Here is a 13,822-nt window from a genome sequence, read left to right as displayed (position 1 = left end):
TCATGTGGCTCCACAGTATGTACCCAGGCATTTTTCCATCCTTCGCATGCACACCTACATCACACGCCCATAGGCAGAGTTGTTTCTAAGCAGGAAAACCCAGACTGCCTGCAAAGCGGGGAAGGCGGCAACTGTTCCTGAGCTGAGCATGTGCCCGTTTCCAGTGCCTGGAACTCCTGGGCCAGCCCAACCCACAAACCCCAAGGCTGTGCTTAACTTGCCTGCCCTTCTGAGGGCCAAGCCAAGCCTGCTCCGCCAGAGGCTGAGGCATTCGGAGCAGCAGAGCCAAAGGGACAGAGGAGGCCAGAGAGGAGGAGGAGGAGGAGGCCTCTGCTTGTGCTTGGAAGCCAAATTGCAACTTCCACTGTAAAGTGATGGAGAAATGGATTTTTGCTCTTCAGTTGCTCCAGGAGGGTTGTCTTTGGCCCAAACACAGCAACTTCGGAGCTCATTTGCTGCCTTCCCTTTCAAAGACCAACTGCCCGCTGCTGGGTTCAGGCCAAAGACAACTGCCTGGAGGAACTGAAGCTTCACCTGCTGCTCCTTCCCTGCTCAGCCTGTCAGATGGTAAATGCCAGGAAGGTCACACGTGTTCCTGGGTTCATTGACGAATCTCTTCTGTACTTGAAGCCTGTCCTGTTCAGAGCCCTTGGCCACTGAGGTGCTTTTCATGACCCTGCAGCTTCCAGATTGCAGAAGCTGCCGTGAGACTTGAAGAACCAGACAGCGTGTTTCTTGGCCTTCTGTTGTTCTGACCCCTCTCCCCTCCCAGCAGTGGGCTAGGCAGTCTCCCCTTGTGCGGCTGTCCCCACCAGAGGCATCCCTTTGGATAGACAGGGCTCTATCCTAGGAATCCCTGCCCACTAGCGTGATCGAGAATTACGGTGCATGTGGACAGTCAGAAAAATGATCCTCTGATATGTCCCTGCAGATCCAATCTCGGAAGAACATTAACTGCCAATGGAGTGACTTGTCATAATAATAAACTCGGCAACATAGGCCTGGAAGTAGATTGCAGGAGAGGATGGTGATTATTTCAGAGGGCAGAGCCTTCACCACAAGCACTTGGTTAAAAATAGGCGGGGATGGAACGAGAAAACTGGTTGTCTGGAAGCCTTTCACAAAGGCAAAGCTCTCAACGAAAGGTGTGTATGTAGATAGCCCAAGAAGTTATGCAGAAGCAAGTGCTGAACACGGGTCTCCCGTAGGAGAAGAAGGGCGCAGTCTGCTACTTAAGGGTATCCTGACCGTAACGGGAACCTCGCTGAAAGAAATCTACCCAAGGATCATTAAAAGAGCAGCATGTCGGATACGGCTGGCCCTCATCCCGTGGCAGCCTGGCCAAGCTGTCTCTGCTGCCACCCGTGACCCACATTCCTCTGCTCCCCCTTGCAAGCCCAGGTGACCACCCTCCTCTCTCGTTCTTGGTTTTCTGGAGCTTCGTCTTTGAGAATAGCCGTCCCGTCTCCTCAGTGTGCTTATGAAGGCCCAGCTCATCCAGACCGTTTCATAATACCTCCCTGCCATTCAAAGTGCTCGCCGCCTGACTTGTTATCATGTGGATCACCCTCCACCCTTCTGCCAAAGGAGGAGCTGAATCTATTCCTTTAACAGGAGGGGAAAGAAAGGGTTCTTTCTTTGCCGTTCAGTTTTGCTAATCAATTTTGGAGGCAGGGACAAATTCAGCGATTAGAACATTAGGAAGGAAGCCAGAGGAACTTTGACATGGATACAACACTTCCCAAGAAAGAAGCCGGCGGGATCACTCTCCTGAGCTCCATAGGCTGAAGAACAAAGGCGACCTGCAGAAACCGAGAAGAACAGCCAAGAGGCCAGCGCTCTGGGATTCCTGGAATCGAGTCCCAGTGGAGAAGTCCTTCCGGGAGCCCGTGAAGCGTTGCTGGCTTTGCCATCTTGGCTGCTTTGTTGGAGAGCTGATCTCACAGAGCTGAGACTTTCTGGGAGGAAAGCTGCTGACGGAGGAACCTGCAGCCCACAGGTGAGTGTTTGGGGCACCCAAAGATACTGGCACTCATCCTAAAACGCTTCTGAAAAGAAAAGCTCTTCCAAAATCGGTGGGGGCCACCTTTTATTTTTCATAAGTAGCCCCACAAAGCATCCACGATGCCAGAGTTGTCCCCCATGAGGGTCCATTTGGACTTCCCCAATGGCACCATGGATCTTCTTGGCAACTGGACCAATGAGACCTTCTGTGCCAACGAGCAGCAAGTGGTGATCCCCAGTGAACTCTTCTTGACTCTGGGAGCGATGAGTTTCGTGGAGAACCTGCTGGTGGTGGCTGCCATTGTCAAAAACCGGAACCTTCATTCCCCCATGTATTACTTCATCTGCTGCCTGGCTGTTTCAGACATGTTGGTGAGCGTCAGCAACCTGGTGGAGACCCTCTTCATGTTGCTCATAGAGCACGGGATGCTGCTTATAGAGCCCAGCCTAGTCAAGCAGGTGGACAACGTCATGGACATGCTGATCTGTAGCTCCTTGATGTCCTCGCTCTCCTTCCTGGGCGTCATCGCCATGGACCGCTACATCACTATCTTCTATGCCTTGCGCTATCACAGCATCATGACCATTCAGCGGGCCGCCATCCTCATGGTGGCTGTGTGGCTGGTCAGCAGCGTCTCCAGCATCCTCTTCATCATTTACGACAGCACAGCTGTCCTCATGTGCCTGGTGGCTTTCTTCCTCTCGGTGCTGAGCCTCATTGCAGGGCTCTACATCCACATGTTCGTGCTGGCACACCGGCACGCCAGACAGATTTCAACCATGTATGGCAAGCAGCATGCACCCCAATTTACCAGCATGAAGGGGGCCATCACCCTCACCATCTTGCTGGGGGTTTTCTTGATTTGTTGGGGACCCTTCTTCCTCCACCTCATCCTCATCCTCATCTGCCCCAGTCGTCCTGCCTGCAAGTGCTACTTCCGCTACTTTAGCCTCTACCTCATCCTCATCATCTGCAATTCAGTGGTGGACCCCATAATTTATGCTTTCCGGAGCCAAGAGCTCAGGAGAACGTTGAAAGAGGTGGCCCTGTGTCTCTGGTGACAGAGAAGGAGAGGCTGGGTCCCTTAGGACACGGCACAAACCTAACCCATACCCCAAAGAGGGTCCGGGTGCACCATTAAGGGCAACTAGGTGACTCTCTGTGACGCAGCACTGGAAATAGTGGAGGTGAGATTGCTGCACTTTTGGTTTCTGCCTCTTCTCTCCCTCTTGTAGCCAGCTGGGTGCTGATTGAATGGCCACAGGCTGGAGTTGGAAAGAGTCGTCATTGCCATCATCTGTAATGGGTGTCTTGTGTCAGTGGCTGCCTCCTATTGTTCCCAGCAAATTCCCATGGCTTCTGCTTAGTTCCAACTGGCAGAGGACAAAGGATTAGCCCTCCCCCACTCCCCAGGTCAAATCCTGCTTTAAAACTGGGGGCTCAGAACCAGGGGGGTCCCAGCGAAGGCAGCCCAGGACGTTTCTCACCCTGGACTCTGGGATCGTTTGCAGAGAGCCAGATTCATGCCTGTCTCTCTTCTGCAATCTGAGGTGAGCGATCAAGCCTGTAAGAAGCTGCACTAGGGAACTCGGAGAATAAGAAAATCGTCCAGCAGCCACTCAATTCCACTTTTCTCTTGGGCAGGATTTATACTTTACACTAGCAGTTTGAATGCAAATACCTTTTTGTACAGATGGTTGTTGCTTTGTACTAAAAACTAAAGTTTGAATTTCAGGTGCCCCAGGACATTTTTTCACAGATCAATGCGCTTCCTTCCTTTAGGTTTTGCAGGTGCCTCTCTCCTTCCTCATCGGTGGCAGCTGCCCACCCTTTAAGGATGAAAGGTGTCTGAATCAGATTGGGTGGCATGAAGGGCATGGGGGGAGGGAGGGAAGGCAAATGCCAATGAAGCATGACGGTCACAAGAGTTTGGGATCAAAGTGAGAATTGGGGCCTCTGACCTGCACCACTCTTTGTGATATTAGCACATTTGTGTCAGTTGGGTGGGTGCCTTGCAAGCCCCTTATAGAGGTACCGATCTTTTTTAACATCATGTTTCTAAAAGGCAGATTTAAAATCCTTGGATCATTGACAAGGCTATTCTTGCAGACGTGAATCCACTCAAGAAGTTAGCTTGATAGGTCAGCTGGGACTGAAGTCCCTCCTTGTGAAGCGGGGAGGGGGGGGAGTGGAGTGGGGTTGCTGATGGGGGCAAGCAGGCTGCTCTCCAAGGAACAACGGAAGAAGCAGTTGGTCTGCCTGTGGCATGCCATGGATCCTGACTGAAGGGGCAGGAAATCTAAATGGGTGGGATTCACCTAAGACTCTGCGGAGGGAACAAGGGCATTGGTGGTAGGTGGATGGGTGGGATGGATGGATGCAGGGAACGAGGTCCACCCATCGGTGTTCTATTTCTCCTACCCAAAATATAATCATTGCAGGTTGTTACTGTGTAGACAGGAGATAAAAGGGCTTGCAATTGTTGACTAGGGCTTTGGGGGCGGGGTGGAATCTGGGTCCAAGAAAAGGCTGCCTTGCGGTTGCATAGAGTGGGTTTAGGAGGAACTGGGTGGTTGCTCCAGCTGAAGGCATCTGTACCAGGAGACTGACAATAAAGAGGAACATCAAATGACTCTACCCAGGATGGTCAAAAAAGTCAAGATGGCGGTCACAAGAGAATGTCACATCTAAAAAAGGGTGGAATTTCAATGACTCCGTGGAGTCATTCACTTTTAGAACATGCCCTGTGGGCACTCCTGTTCATTGCCATCTGATGCCAGTGGGTGTGCGACTCACGTTCTCAACTTTGTTCCAGCCCTTTCCACTCTTCTTTCCCCTCCTTCCTTCCTTTCCCACCTTCTAAGCCATTTCTAAGATGCCCTCCCATCTTACAGGAGCAGGGTGGGGGGGCACGGGGCCTCGAGATACAACTGAAGGGGAGAGGAGATTTCCCCCCCCCCACGCATTTTTCCGCCAGCCAGCCAGCGAGCGGATCCAGGTGGGCGGCAAGGAGGGCTGGGAAGCAGGGACAGAGCCTGAGACAGTCCTCGCTGCCGGTCAGATCTCCAGAGCTCATCAAGATGCCGAGGAGGGAAGGCCGGGGTTTACGCCGGGCCTCGCTGTTTGAGCGGCAAAGCTCGCCAGGGAGAGGCGTGGGAGGAGCACGCGTGGAAAGACCGGCTTTTCTGAGGCCTCCGGCTGGAATCGCGTCCCGTACCAGCAGCGCCTGGAGCGTCCGCTGGGGCAAACGAGGGGAAGGGCAGCTCCCGCAGCCTCGTAGATCCTCAGGAGCGGCTAGGAGGGGTTTTCTGCTCGGAGGGAGCGCAGCCCCTCCGGCCCGGCCCAAACGCCGCCTGCCCCGCCTCCTGAGCCGGGGCCAGGGTCGGGACGTCAGGCTTTGTTCCCCTCCCGCAGGGGAGCCGCGGTGCAGACACAAAGAAGAGGAAGGCCATGTCCCCTCCCTTTGCCCCCCTCTGGAGAAGCGGGCGGGGGCCTGGCTTCCTGGCCCTGCTTCTTTGGGATGCGGGCGCCTGAACAAAGGGCGGGAGCCGCCCAAGGTGGGCTGCGGCAGCTCGCTTACAGGCAAGCGGCCCTTTGTCCCCCGCCTCTCCGCCCCTCCCCCCTTTAAAACCTGCTGTTCTTAGGACCAAAGCCCCCGTCGCCCGGGTCTCCCTGCGCGCGCCGGCCTGGCCCTGGGGCTGGGAAGTGGTCCGCCGGAGGCAGCCTGTCGGCTCGGCTGCAGCTCACAAAATGCCTAATGAAAACGAGTTGAAAACGAAACAAAGCGACCCTCCCCAGCCACAGGATGGAAACATCGGGCAGATACGAAGTTCAGTTGCAATCCCGACTTGTTCTTGCAACGAGGGTGTGTGTGTGCGGGCCTGAGAGTCTGCGTACTAAGGAGGAAGCCCTCCGCACACGCTCAGAAGCGCTCTTCTTCAGCAGAGCCTCGCTGCGTAAAGCGTGGAGGAAGCGAAGCGCCCGATCCCAAGGAGCCAAACCCAACGCCACCTCTTCGCCTCCTGCAAGCGCGCCTGGTCCTGATGCTGCAGCCGGTGCAGTATTTTGCAGCGGCGCCTCCGGATTGGCCGAGGCGTCCGCGGTGACGTCAGCGCCCAGCCCGGGTGCAGCAGGCGCCCCCGATAAAACCCGCCGCCAGAGCCCGGCCGCCTCCTCCAATCGCTCCGCGCCCACCGCTCCTGCCGCTGCCCGCCGCCCTCCAGCCCGCCACCGCCGCCGTCGCAGCAGCCCCGCCGCCGGTGCAGCATGAGAGAGATCGTGCACATCCAGGCGGGCCAGTGCGGCAACCAGATCGGAGCCAAGGTAAAGGGGACGGGACCCGGGGAGTAAGGTGCGCAAGAGGCGCCTGCACCGTCTCTGGGCCTGACCCGTTATGCGTGAGGGCTCCCCCGGCCTGGCAAGACGCGGCTGCCTGTGGCCTGGTTTCCTGGGGGCGATGCCCGGGCAGGAGGGCGTGGGCTGAAGGGTGGCCGAAGCGGGACTCCCCCTTCCCCCTGCCTCTCAAAGACAAAGCGGGGAGTGGTCTTGTTCAACAGCTGAAAGACCCCCGGATCCCCAGAATAAAGACGGTGCTGGACACCTTGACCTTGGCGAGGCCAGAAGCTGAGGGGTACCTTGTCCCATCGGCTCCTGTCTCCCCTGCCAGCAATTTCCCTCTCCGAGTCTCTCTCGCCCCTCCGATCCTCCGAGGAGGGGCGTCTCCCTTTCCCTCCTTAGCCGGAATGAGTGTTGGCCACTTTGTCTTGGGTCTCAGTCCCCAAAGCTGGGAAGTGGGGAAAGAGAGTCCTTCAAGGATTTTCCCAGCTTGGCAGGCAGCGCTGACTGGAGGCAGGGACTCCCAGTCCCCTGAAGCCCCTTCCCACTCCCAAGACCCTGGCGCAGCAGGTGTCTGGACAGCAGACAAAGAGCTGGAGAGACCAATGGGAACCTACTATTTGAAAGAACCAGCACTGCCAGGATAGACTTGGGGACGGGGGTGGGGGGGTGGTGGTGAGAGGAAGGGGCAGAGAGTGAATGGATCCCAAGAAGGCTCTGCCAAGAGAAGGCAAGGCAGCTGAGGCTTTGCAGAGGGTGAGACTCCAGCTGCCATGACTCACTGCCACAAAGCTGGCTAATCATCCCTCCAGTCCCCTTCTCTAACCCCACCCCACCCCATTTGTGCCTGCTTTGAATAAAAAGAAGGCCAACTCCCTGCAGTGAGACCTCCTCACTTAAGGCTCTGACTATCCCCGTGGGTGGAGGAGCGCAGCAGCCTGAAATCAAATCAGCCTCCAGAGCACTTTGGCAGCTGAGCCTGGGGGGCCCTCCCTCCCTCCTTTGGGGAAGGACAGACTGTCTTTCTCCTGGTGGAGAGGGGCCCGCCCCACACAGCCCAGAGCCTCCATGCATAATGAGCTCCCCCCTCCCCACCCCTAGGTTTGGTTTCTGACAAAGCAGCTCAGGTCTTCCAGTGGGCTGTTCTGGGATATGGGGGGCTTTGTCCCAGCTCAGCAGCAAAGAAATTGTCTCACTCCACAACAAAGAAACCTTTTTAAAAGCAGCAGCATTATTATGTACACATCATTATTTTATATCGACAACTTCAGTGAGGGAGAAATATCTCATGGAATATCAGTCTTCAATCTGAGATCATATCAAATTCTGAATTAATAAAATAAATAAATAATAAATAAATAAATAAAAAATTAAGTTTCACTGCAAACAAATTACATGGGACACCCTTTAAATTACCCAGATTGCATAATCTTTATATCCCCTCCCACACCATGAGATGCCCCAGGATGACAGGTAGCCTGTCATGAAAAGTGACGCGGGGGGGGGGGGAGGTTTTTCCCGCCTGGGCTATTTAAGCAGCCTCATGCATATGCTAGTTATGATGAATAATCCATTGCAACCCACAGATCCTGTAAGTGAGAATTGGATCAATGCAGAACTGAGATTGGCTTTTCCATGTTCCCAGTCCCCAGTCCCCAGGAAGGAGATTTAAGGGGAGTTTTTGAGGGTCAGTTTTGACATATGGCCAGAGTCCCACATCAGTGCAGTCCCAGGACGGGAGTTTTGTTGCATGACACAGAAGGGGATCTCATTTCCTCAAGGGCAACTAGTTCCACTTATTCCTATTATGCAACTGGCTCTTCATTTAAGGTATCTTACAACTCTATGAAGGCCACCCAGGTCCGCCAGGTTGAAGTTGCATAAGAAGCTGCCATCAGCTGGCCATCTCAGCCTGCCTCCCTCACTTGGGCCTCAGCAGACACACCTGATCCCTCTGGGATATCTCCGCCCATGATCCACTAGGCTGAGCCCAGATCAGACACCATTTCTCTGCTAAGGCAGCAGGCCAGTTCACAAAAAGGCAGGTCCTCCACTCTAGTTGAGGTTCTTGGCTCCCTGGCTAAAGACAAAAGACAGTTTAGACAGTTCTGTCCCTTTAAAAAAAAGACTGTGGATCTGCAGTTTCCCACTCTTGTAGAACGCTACATCTACAGGGGACGCAGTCCTGTTGCGTAGACGCTCACACCGCTCCTGACCTTGCTGGTGAGGAAGGGCTCTCTAGCAATTGCAGCTCCATCTGCTGGGGATGCCTCCCTGATCCACAAACCACTTAAAGCTGGTGCCTTGATCGTCCTCATTCCACAATAGAAGAGCAGAATATTTAAATCAATAACAATTCCATCCAAAGAAGCTGCGGCTGTCACCTGTGGGAACTGCTGCTTAGCCCTTGTTTACAAGATGGAGCCTTTGTTCCAAGTGTTAGAAACCGGATCCTGTTGAGCTGTTGCCCTTCAAGGCTCCCTGGGGAACGTGTGTGACGCTCTTGCTGCAGTCCGCATCCGACTGTTGATCCCAGTGTATTTGCACCAATACCCAGAAGCAGAGTGCTTTATCTCTCAATTGGATTAGTCTGCAGAAATGGATCTGCTCTCCTGGATCTGATTTCAAGGGCAAAATGCCATGTTCCTTTTTCAGCTTGTTCTTGTAGCTAATTGGCTTTCGGACTGCGGCCAGATGTGCCTTTACAGCTAAATACATTGGGAGCTAAGAGAACCCCATGGAAATTAAGCTTCCCTCTCTGGGAATGTGGCTGGGATGTGAGGACAACCCCTCCACCCCCCATATATGCCACGAGAAAGGGTTGTTTCAGCACCACGGTCAGGTCCCTTAACTAGCATAGATGCCTCCTAGGGAAGGGGCATTTTTTTATTTTATTTTTTTTAATTTTATTTTTGCATTTATATCCCACCCTTCTCCGAAGACTCAGGGCGGCTTACACTATGTCAAGCAATAGTCTTCATCCATTTGTATACTATATACAAAGTCAACTTATTGCCCCCAACAATCTGGGTCCTCATTTTACCTACCTTATAAAGGATGGAAGGCTGAGTCAACCTTGGGCCTGGTGGGACTTGAACCTGCAATATTGCAAGCAGTTGCTGTTAATAACAGGCTGCATTAGCCTGTTGCGCCACCAGAGGCATTGACTTGGCTAATGGGGCAAAATCTTCTGAGTTTTGTGGGGGAAATGTTGCCAATTGTGTTTTTTGGCAAAAGGAGGACAGAAGAGAAGCAACTTGGAATGTTTTTTTCAAAGTATGACAGCACAATAAATCTTCTAGTAGTGCTCCGATTCCAATTCTTATTTGTTGAAGATATCAGAACCATGTGTCTCATTTTTTTCCTGATCTCTTCTTCTTTTCTCAGTTCTGGGAGGTGATCAGTGATGAGCATGGGATAGACCCCAGCGGGAACTATGTCGGGGATTCTGATCTGCAGCTGGAAAGGATCAGTGTGTACTACAACGAAGCCTCCTGTAAGCTCTCCTCTGTACCTAACCAGTGTTTTCTGGCACCAAGAATTTCCCTCCGGTCCTTCTTGGAAGTTGCCCAGGCCAACCATCCCATTTGACATGGAGGTCTTTCCCTCAGGCACTTTCAATGCTACCAGGGAGAAAATGAAGTCTGCACAAAGATGGCCTCACAATCATTTTTATCCAGCCCACCCAGTGCTGGCATTGAGAACAAGGACGTGGCTCATGGGTTCCCAAACCTAGGAGGAAAGTCGTTTGGCCATGCACCTTTTGAGCATAGCACTGTCAGTAGAAGGAAGCATAAAGGGGTGGTAAGGAGCATGAGATGCTTTGAGCCCTCATGTGCAGGGTTTTTGATGTGACTCTTAGAAAACGAAGTCATGCTGGTTGTCCGCCAGCATGAAGCACATGTGGAGGGACCATGCTCTGTACTTGATAGATCACTCGGGAGTGGAGGGAGGAACTGTGTTGAATAAATGCAAGTGCCTGTTTGGTGGATGAACCATCAAGGTTAGTCCATTCAAGGGAAAACGTTCTTTGTCTTTCCAGCTCACAAATATGTCCCCAGAGCCATCCTGGTGGACCTGGAACCTGGCACCATGGACAGTGTTCGTTCGGGCGCTTTCGGACACCTCTTCAGACCAGACAACTTCATCTTTGGTATTGTCCCTCCTTGTGCTCCTCTTGCCCAGATATCCCTCCCTCCCTCCTTAACCCAGTTCTACACCCTGGAGATGGCACAGCTTCTCTTTCAGATTGGTGGAATTGCATTTGTGGGTCAGGAGGAATGGAAAGGCCCTGGTGGGGTTGGTGATGCTGAAGGGGAACCAGCTAGGCCAAAGGCAATGAGAGACACAGGAGCTCCATCCCAGACTAGGATTTTTCTTCAAGGCCTTCTTGGTTTCTGAGGCAGAATCAAGTATTTTTAGGCAACAAAAAATGCAGGCTGGTTACCCATCAAACAGGTATCTCAATTCTTCCTTCACAGGTCAAAGTGGTGCAGGGAACAACTGGGCTAAGGGCCACTACACAGAAGGTGCCGAGCTGGTGGATTCCGTCCTGGATGTAGTGAGAAAGGAATGTGAAAACTGCGACTGCCTGCAAGGCTTCCAGCTCACTCACTCCCTTGGTGGAGGCACAGGATCTGGCATGGGGACCCTTCTTATTAGCAAAGTCCGTGAAGAATACCCAGACCGGATCATGAACACTTTCAGTGTGGTGCCTTCCCCCAAAGTATCTGACACTGTGGTAGAGCCTTACAATGCCACCCTGTCTATCCACCAGCTGGTGGAAAACACAGATGAGACCTACTGTATCGACAATGAAGCCCTCTACGACATCTGCTTCCGGACCCTCAAGTTGGCTACCCCGACCTATGGAGACCTCAATCACCTGGTTTCTGCCACCATGAGTGGTGTGACCACCTCTCTGAGATTCCCAGGGCAGCTCAATGCAGATCTGCGCAAACTGGCAGTCAACATGGTTCCCTTCCCTCGCCTCCACTTCTTCATGCCCGGCTTCGCTCCCCTGACAGCCCGCGGGAGCCAACAGTATCGAGCCCTAACTGTGCCTGAGCTCACACAACAGATGTTTGATGCCAAGAACATGATGGCCGCCTGCGATCCTCGCCATGGTCGCTACCTCACTGTGGCCACAGTCTTCAGAGGACGCATGTCCATGAAGGAGGTGGACGAGCAGATGCTCGCCATTCAGAGCAAGAACAGCAGCTACTTTGTGGAATGGATTCCCAACAACGTCAAGGTAGCCGTATGTGACATCCCACCCCGTGGCCTGAAGATGTCCTCTACCTTCATTGGCAACAGCACCGCCATCCAGGAGCTCTTCAAGCGCATCTCAGAGCAGTTCACGGCCATGTTCCGGCGCAAAGCCTTCCTCCATTGGTACACGGGGGAGGGCATGGATGAGATGGAGTTCACGGAGGCCGAGAGCAACATGAACGACCTGGTCTCCGAGTACCAGCAGTACCAAGATGCCACCGCTGAAGAGGAAGGGGAGATGTACGAAGATGATGAAGAAGAGTCTGAAGCCCAGGGTGCCAAGTGAAGGCCTGGCTGGGAGCCACCCTCCACCCTCCCTAGGAAGAAGCTGCCCTTGGCACCATCCCATGGCTCATCTTCATCTGCCAACTTTCCCATCTGATGAGTTTTAGACAACCAGCTTCTAGCTACTTCTGATTCAAGCGTTCCAAATTTTAAAATTCAGTATTTCACCATCTTTTCTTCCTGCTCCCCAATCTCCAGCTTTTTGAGTTAGTGCAAGTCCCAAAGTTAGTCACTTTGGTAGATTCAAGGATCATGTTCTTTACTTTTTACTGGTCTGTGTCTATTTTTATGTTTTGGAAAACTTAATAAATTTGTTGCTGTCCAGCTTGTGGGTTGTCTGCTTTCTCCCACTTGGAGGTTGGGTGGCTGGGTCAGCAAATATGGAAGTATGAGATGCCCCCATTCCTTTGGTCCCTCTTTGGGTGGGCTTTGCATGTGGCCACGAACAAGAAGATGCTGGACTGTTGCAGGCCATTCCCTGCAGGGCCATCCCTGGGTTTCCTTGCAGAGCTGGATAGAAGGGCTGCTTGACAGATCCTGGAGACAAGCCAGAGGGATCAGGAGGTCACAACCAGATGGATCTGCATGAAGGGCAAAGGGATCACAGTCTTTGCCTCTGCTGGGGCGGCCAAAGTACAATGGTGGGAGGTCAGAAGGGTTAGTGGCACCATCTCTGGCTGAATACATAAAACAAGCCTGAGATACCTGCATGGGTTGCCCCGCCTGCAACTGCATCTGCCTCCTTGGGGCATCAGTGCCACATCTAGCAGCAGTTGCCATGTTCTCAATGGCCTTCATTTTAGATGTGTCCCCGCTGCTCAGAAAGGGGCCGCATCTGCACAAGGTCTCGCCTTCTTTTCTGGCCCCACTTTGAGGTTCATTTGATTTTGCTGCCAGGGAGACGGGAGCATTCTGCCCGGAAGCTCTTCCCAGGTTCAGCTGGGAGGGCACTAAAAGCCATTCTCTGCCTCCCTCACATTCTCTGCAGCCTGTGAGCTTGTGGGGGGGGGTCCTCTGTGCTGGCCCTTTCCCATTTTTCACTCTCAGAAACACAAGGAGGTGCCTTTCCCAGGTCCACTGAGCCCAGAAAGGTTGGCAGTCAACAAGCAGTGACGGGGGGTGGGGGTGGGGTTCAGAGAAGCTACTCCCAGAAAGCCCTCTCTACTCATGGCTGCAGAGAAAATATTTCTCAGGGCTGTCCTTAAAACACAGCCGCATTCCGCCTTGGCCCATGGAAGTCTGTTTCAGGAAAGCACAAAGAGGTTTCTGGGTGCATGTCTTCCCTTCTGGCCAATCTTAATTTAGGGAGGCAGGAAGCGAGGTGAGCACCAACGGGGCTCTTGGCAAAGTGCCCAGCAGGCCCCTGCCTTCCTCCCCTCCCTCTGGCCAGGTAGAGCTGATGTCCCACTTCTTCCCATGGGGACCCTAATGCACAGCACTAACAACAGTCTCCAGCTATTTTCCTTGTGGTTTGGGGGGGAGGGGGAGGGGGGCATGACTGCAGCATAAATTCCTTGGAGTGGGGTCAAAAGAGTGAAGACGGCACTTGCAAGCAATGCACATATGTAAATAAAAAAAAAAGAGGTGGGGCTTAAGTTGTGTGGTCACAACTATCCCCTACTCCCTACAAAGACTTTCTCCACCAATAACCTGATTCTAGGCCTTGCCTGAATGAAAACAAAGGAAAAGTCATTTAGCCATCAGAGGAGCTCCTTGCTGAAGCCATAAAGTAACACTACACCTCCTCCCTTCTCTGGATGAGTCAACCCCACTTTTGAACTGATAGCAAAGGGGTGTGTGTGTGTGTGTGTGTGTGCTGCAGACCCTTGTTTCTTGGCACTTGCTATGCCCACTCGGGGCACTACCAGCCTGTTTTCAAAGAGGCAGCTGTACCCCCATCAAGGACATGCATATTAACCATGAACC

At 53.0% G+C, this 13,822-nt stretch overlaps 1 protein-coding gene across 1 annotated transcript; it reads left to right on the top strand.

Moving 5' to 3' along the window:
• The first annotated feature begins 1,321 nt into the window (after window positions 1-1,321).
• On the top strand, window positions 1,322-12,225 carry TUBB3 (tubulin beta 3 class III). Its single transcript, XM_058155392.1, has 7 exons — window positions 1,322-3,062; window positions 4,983-5,562; window positions 5,932-6,107; window positions 6,151-6,328; window positions 9,728-9,836; window positions 10,383-10,493; window positions 10,822-12,225. The coding sequence occupies exons 1-7, from the start codon at window positions 2,125-2,127 to the stop codon at window positions 11,895-11,897; spliced, it is 3,168 nt and encodes a 1,055-aa protein (XP_058011375.1). The 5' UTR covers window positions 1,322-2,124; the 3' UTR covers window positions 11,898-12,225.
• Window positions 12,226-13,822: the final 1,597 nt, after the last annotated feature.

The sequence above is a fragment of the Ahaetulla prasina genome, chromosome 12, assembly GCF_028640845.1.
Source record: "Ahaetulla prasina isolate Xishuangbanna chromosome 12, ASM2864084v1, whole genome shotgun sequence".
In the NCBI taxonomy this organism is placed as follows: Eukaryota; Metazoa; Chordata; class Lepidosauria; order Squamata; family Colubridae; genus Ahaetulla; species Ahaetulla prasina.
This window is presented reverse-complemented; position numbering and strand designations above follow the sequence as displayed.

Coding starts and splice junctions, on each gene's coding strand:
- TUBB3 (XM_058155392.1), top strand. CDS start 2,125: ATGCCAGAGTTGTCCCCCATGAGGGTCCATTTGGACTTCCCCAATGGC. Junction 3,063..4,982: donor GAGGTGGCCCTGTGTCTCTG/GTGACAGAGAAG, acceptor TTTTTCCGCCAG/CCAGCCAGCGAGCGGATCCA. Junction 6,329..9,727: donor GCAACCAGATCGGAGCCAAG/GTAAAGGGGACG, acceptor TTCTTTTCTCAG/TTCTGGGAGGTGATCAGTGA.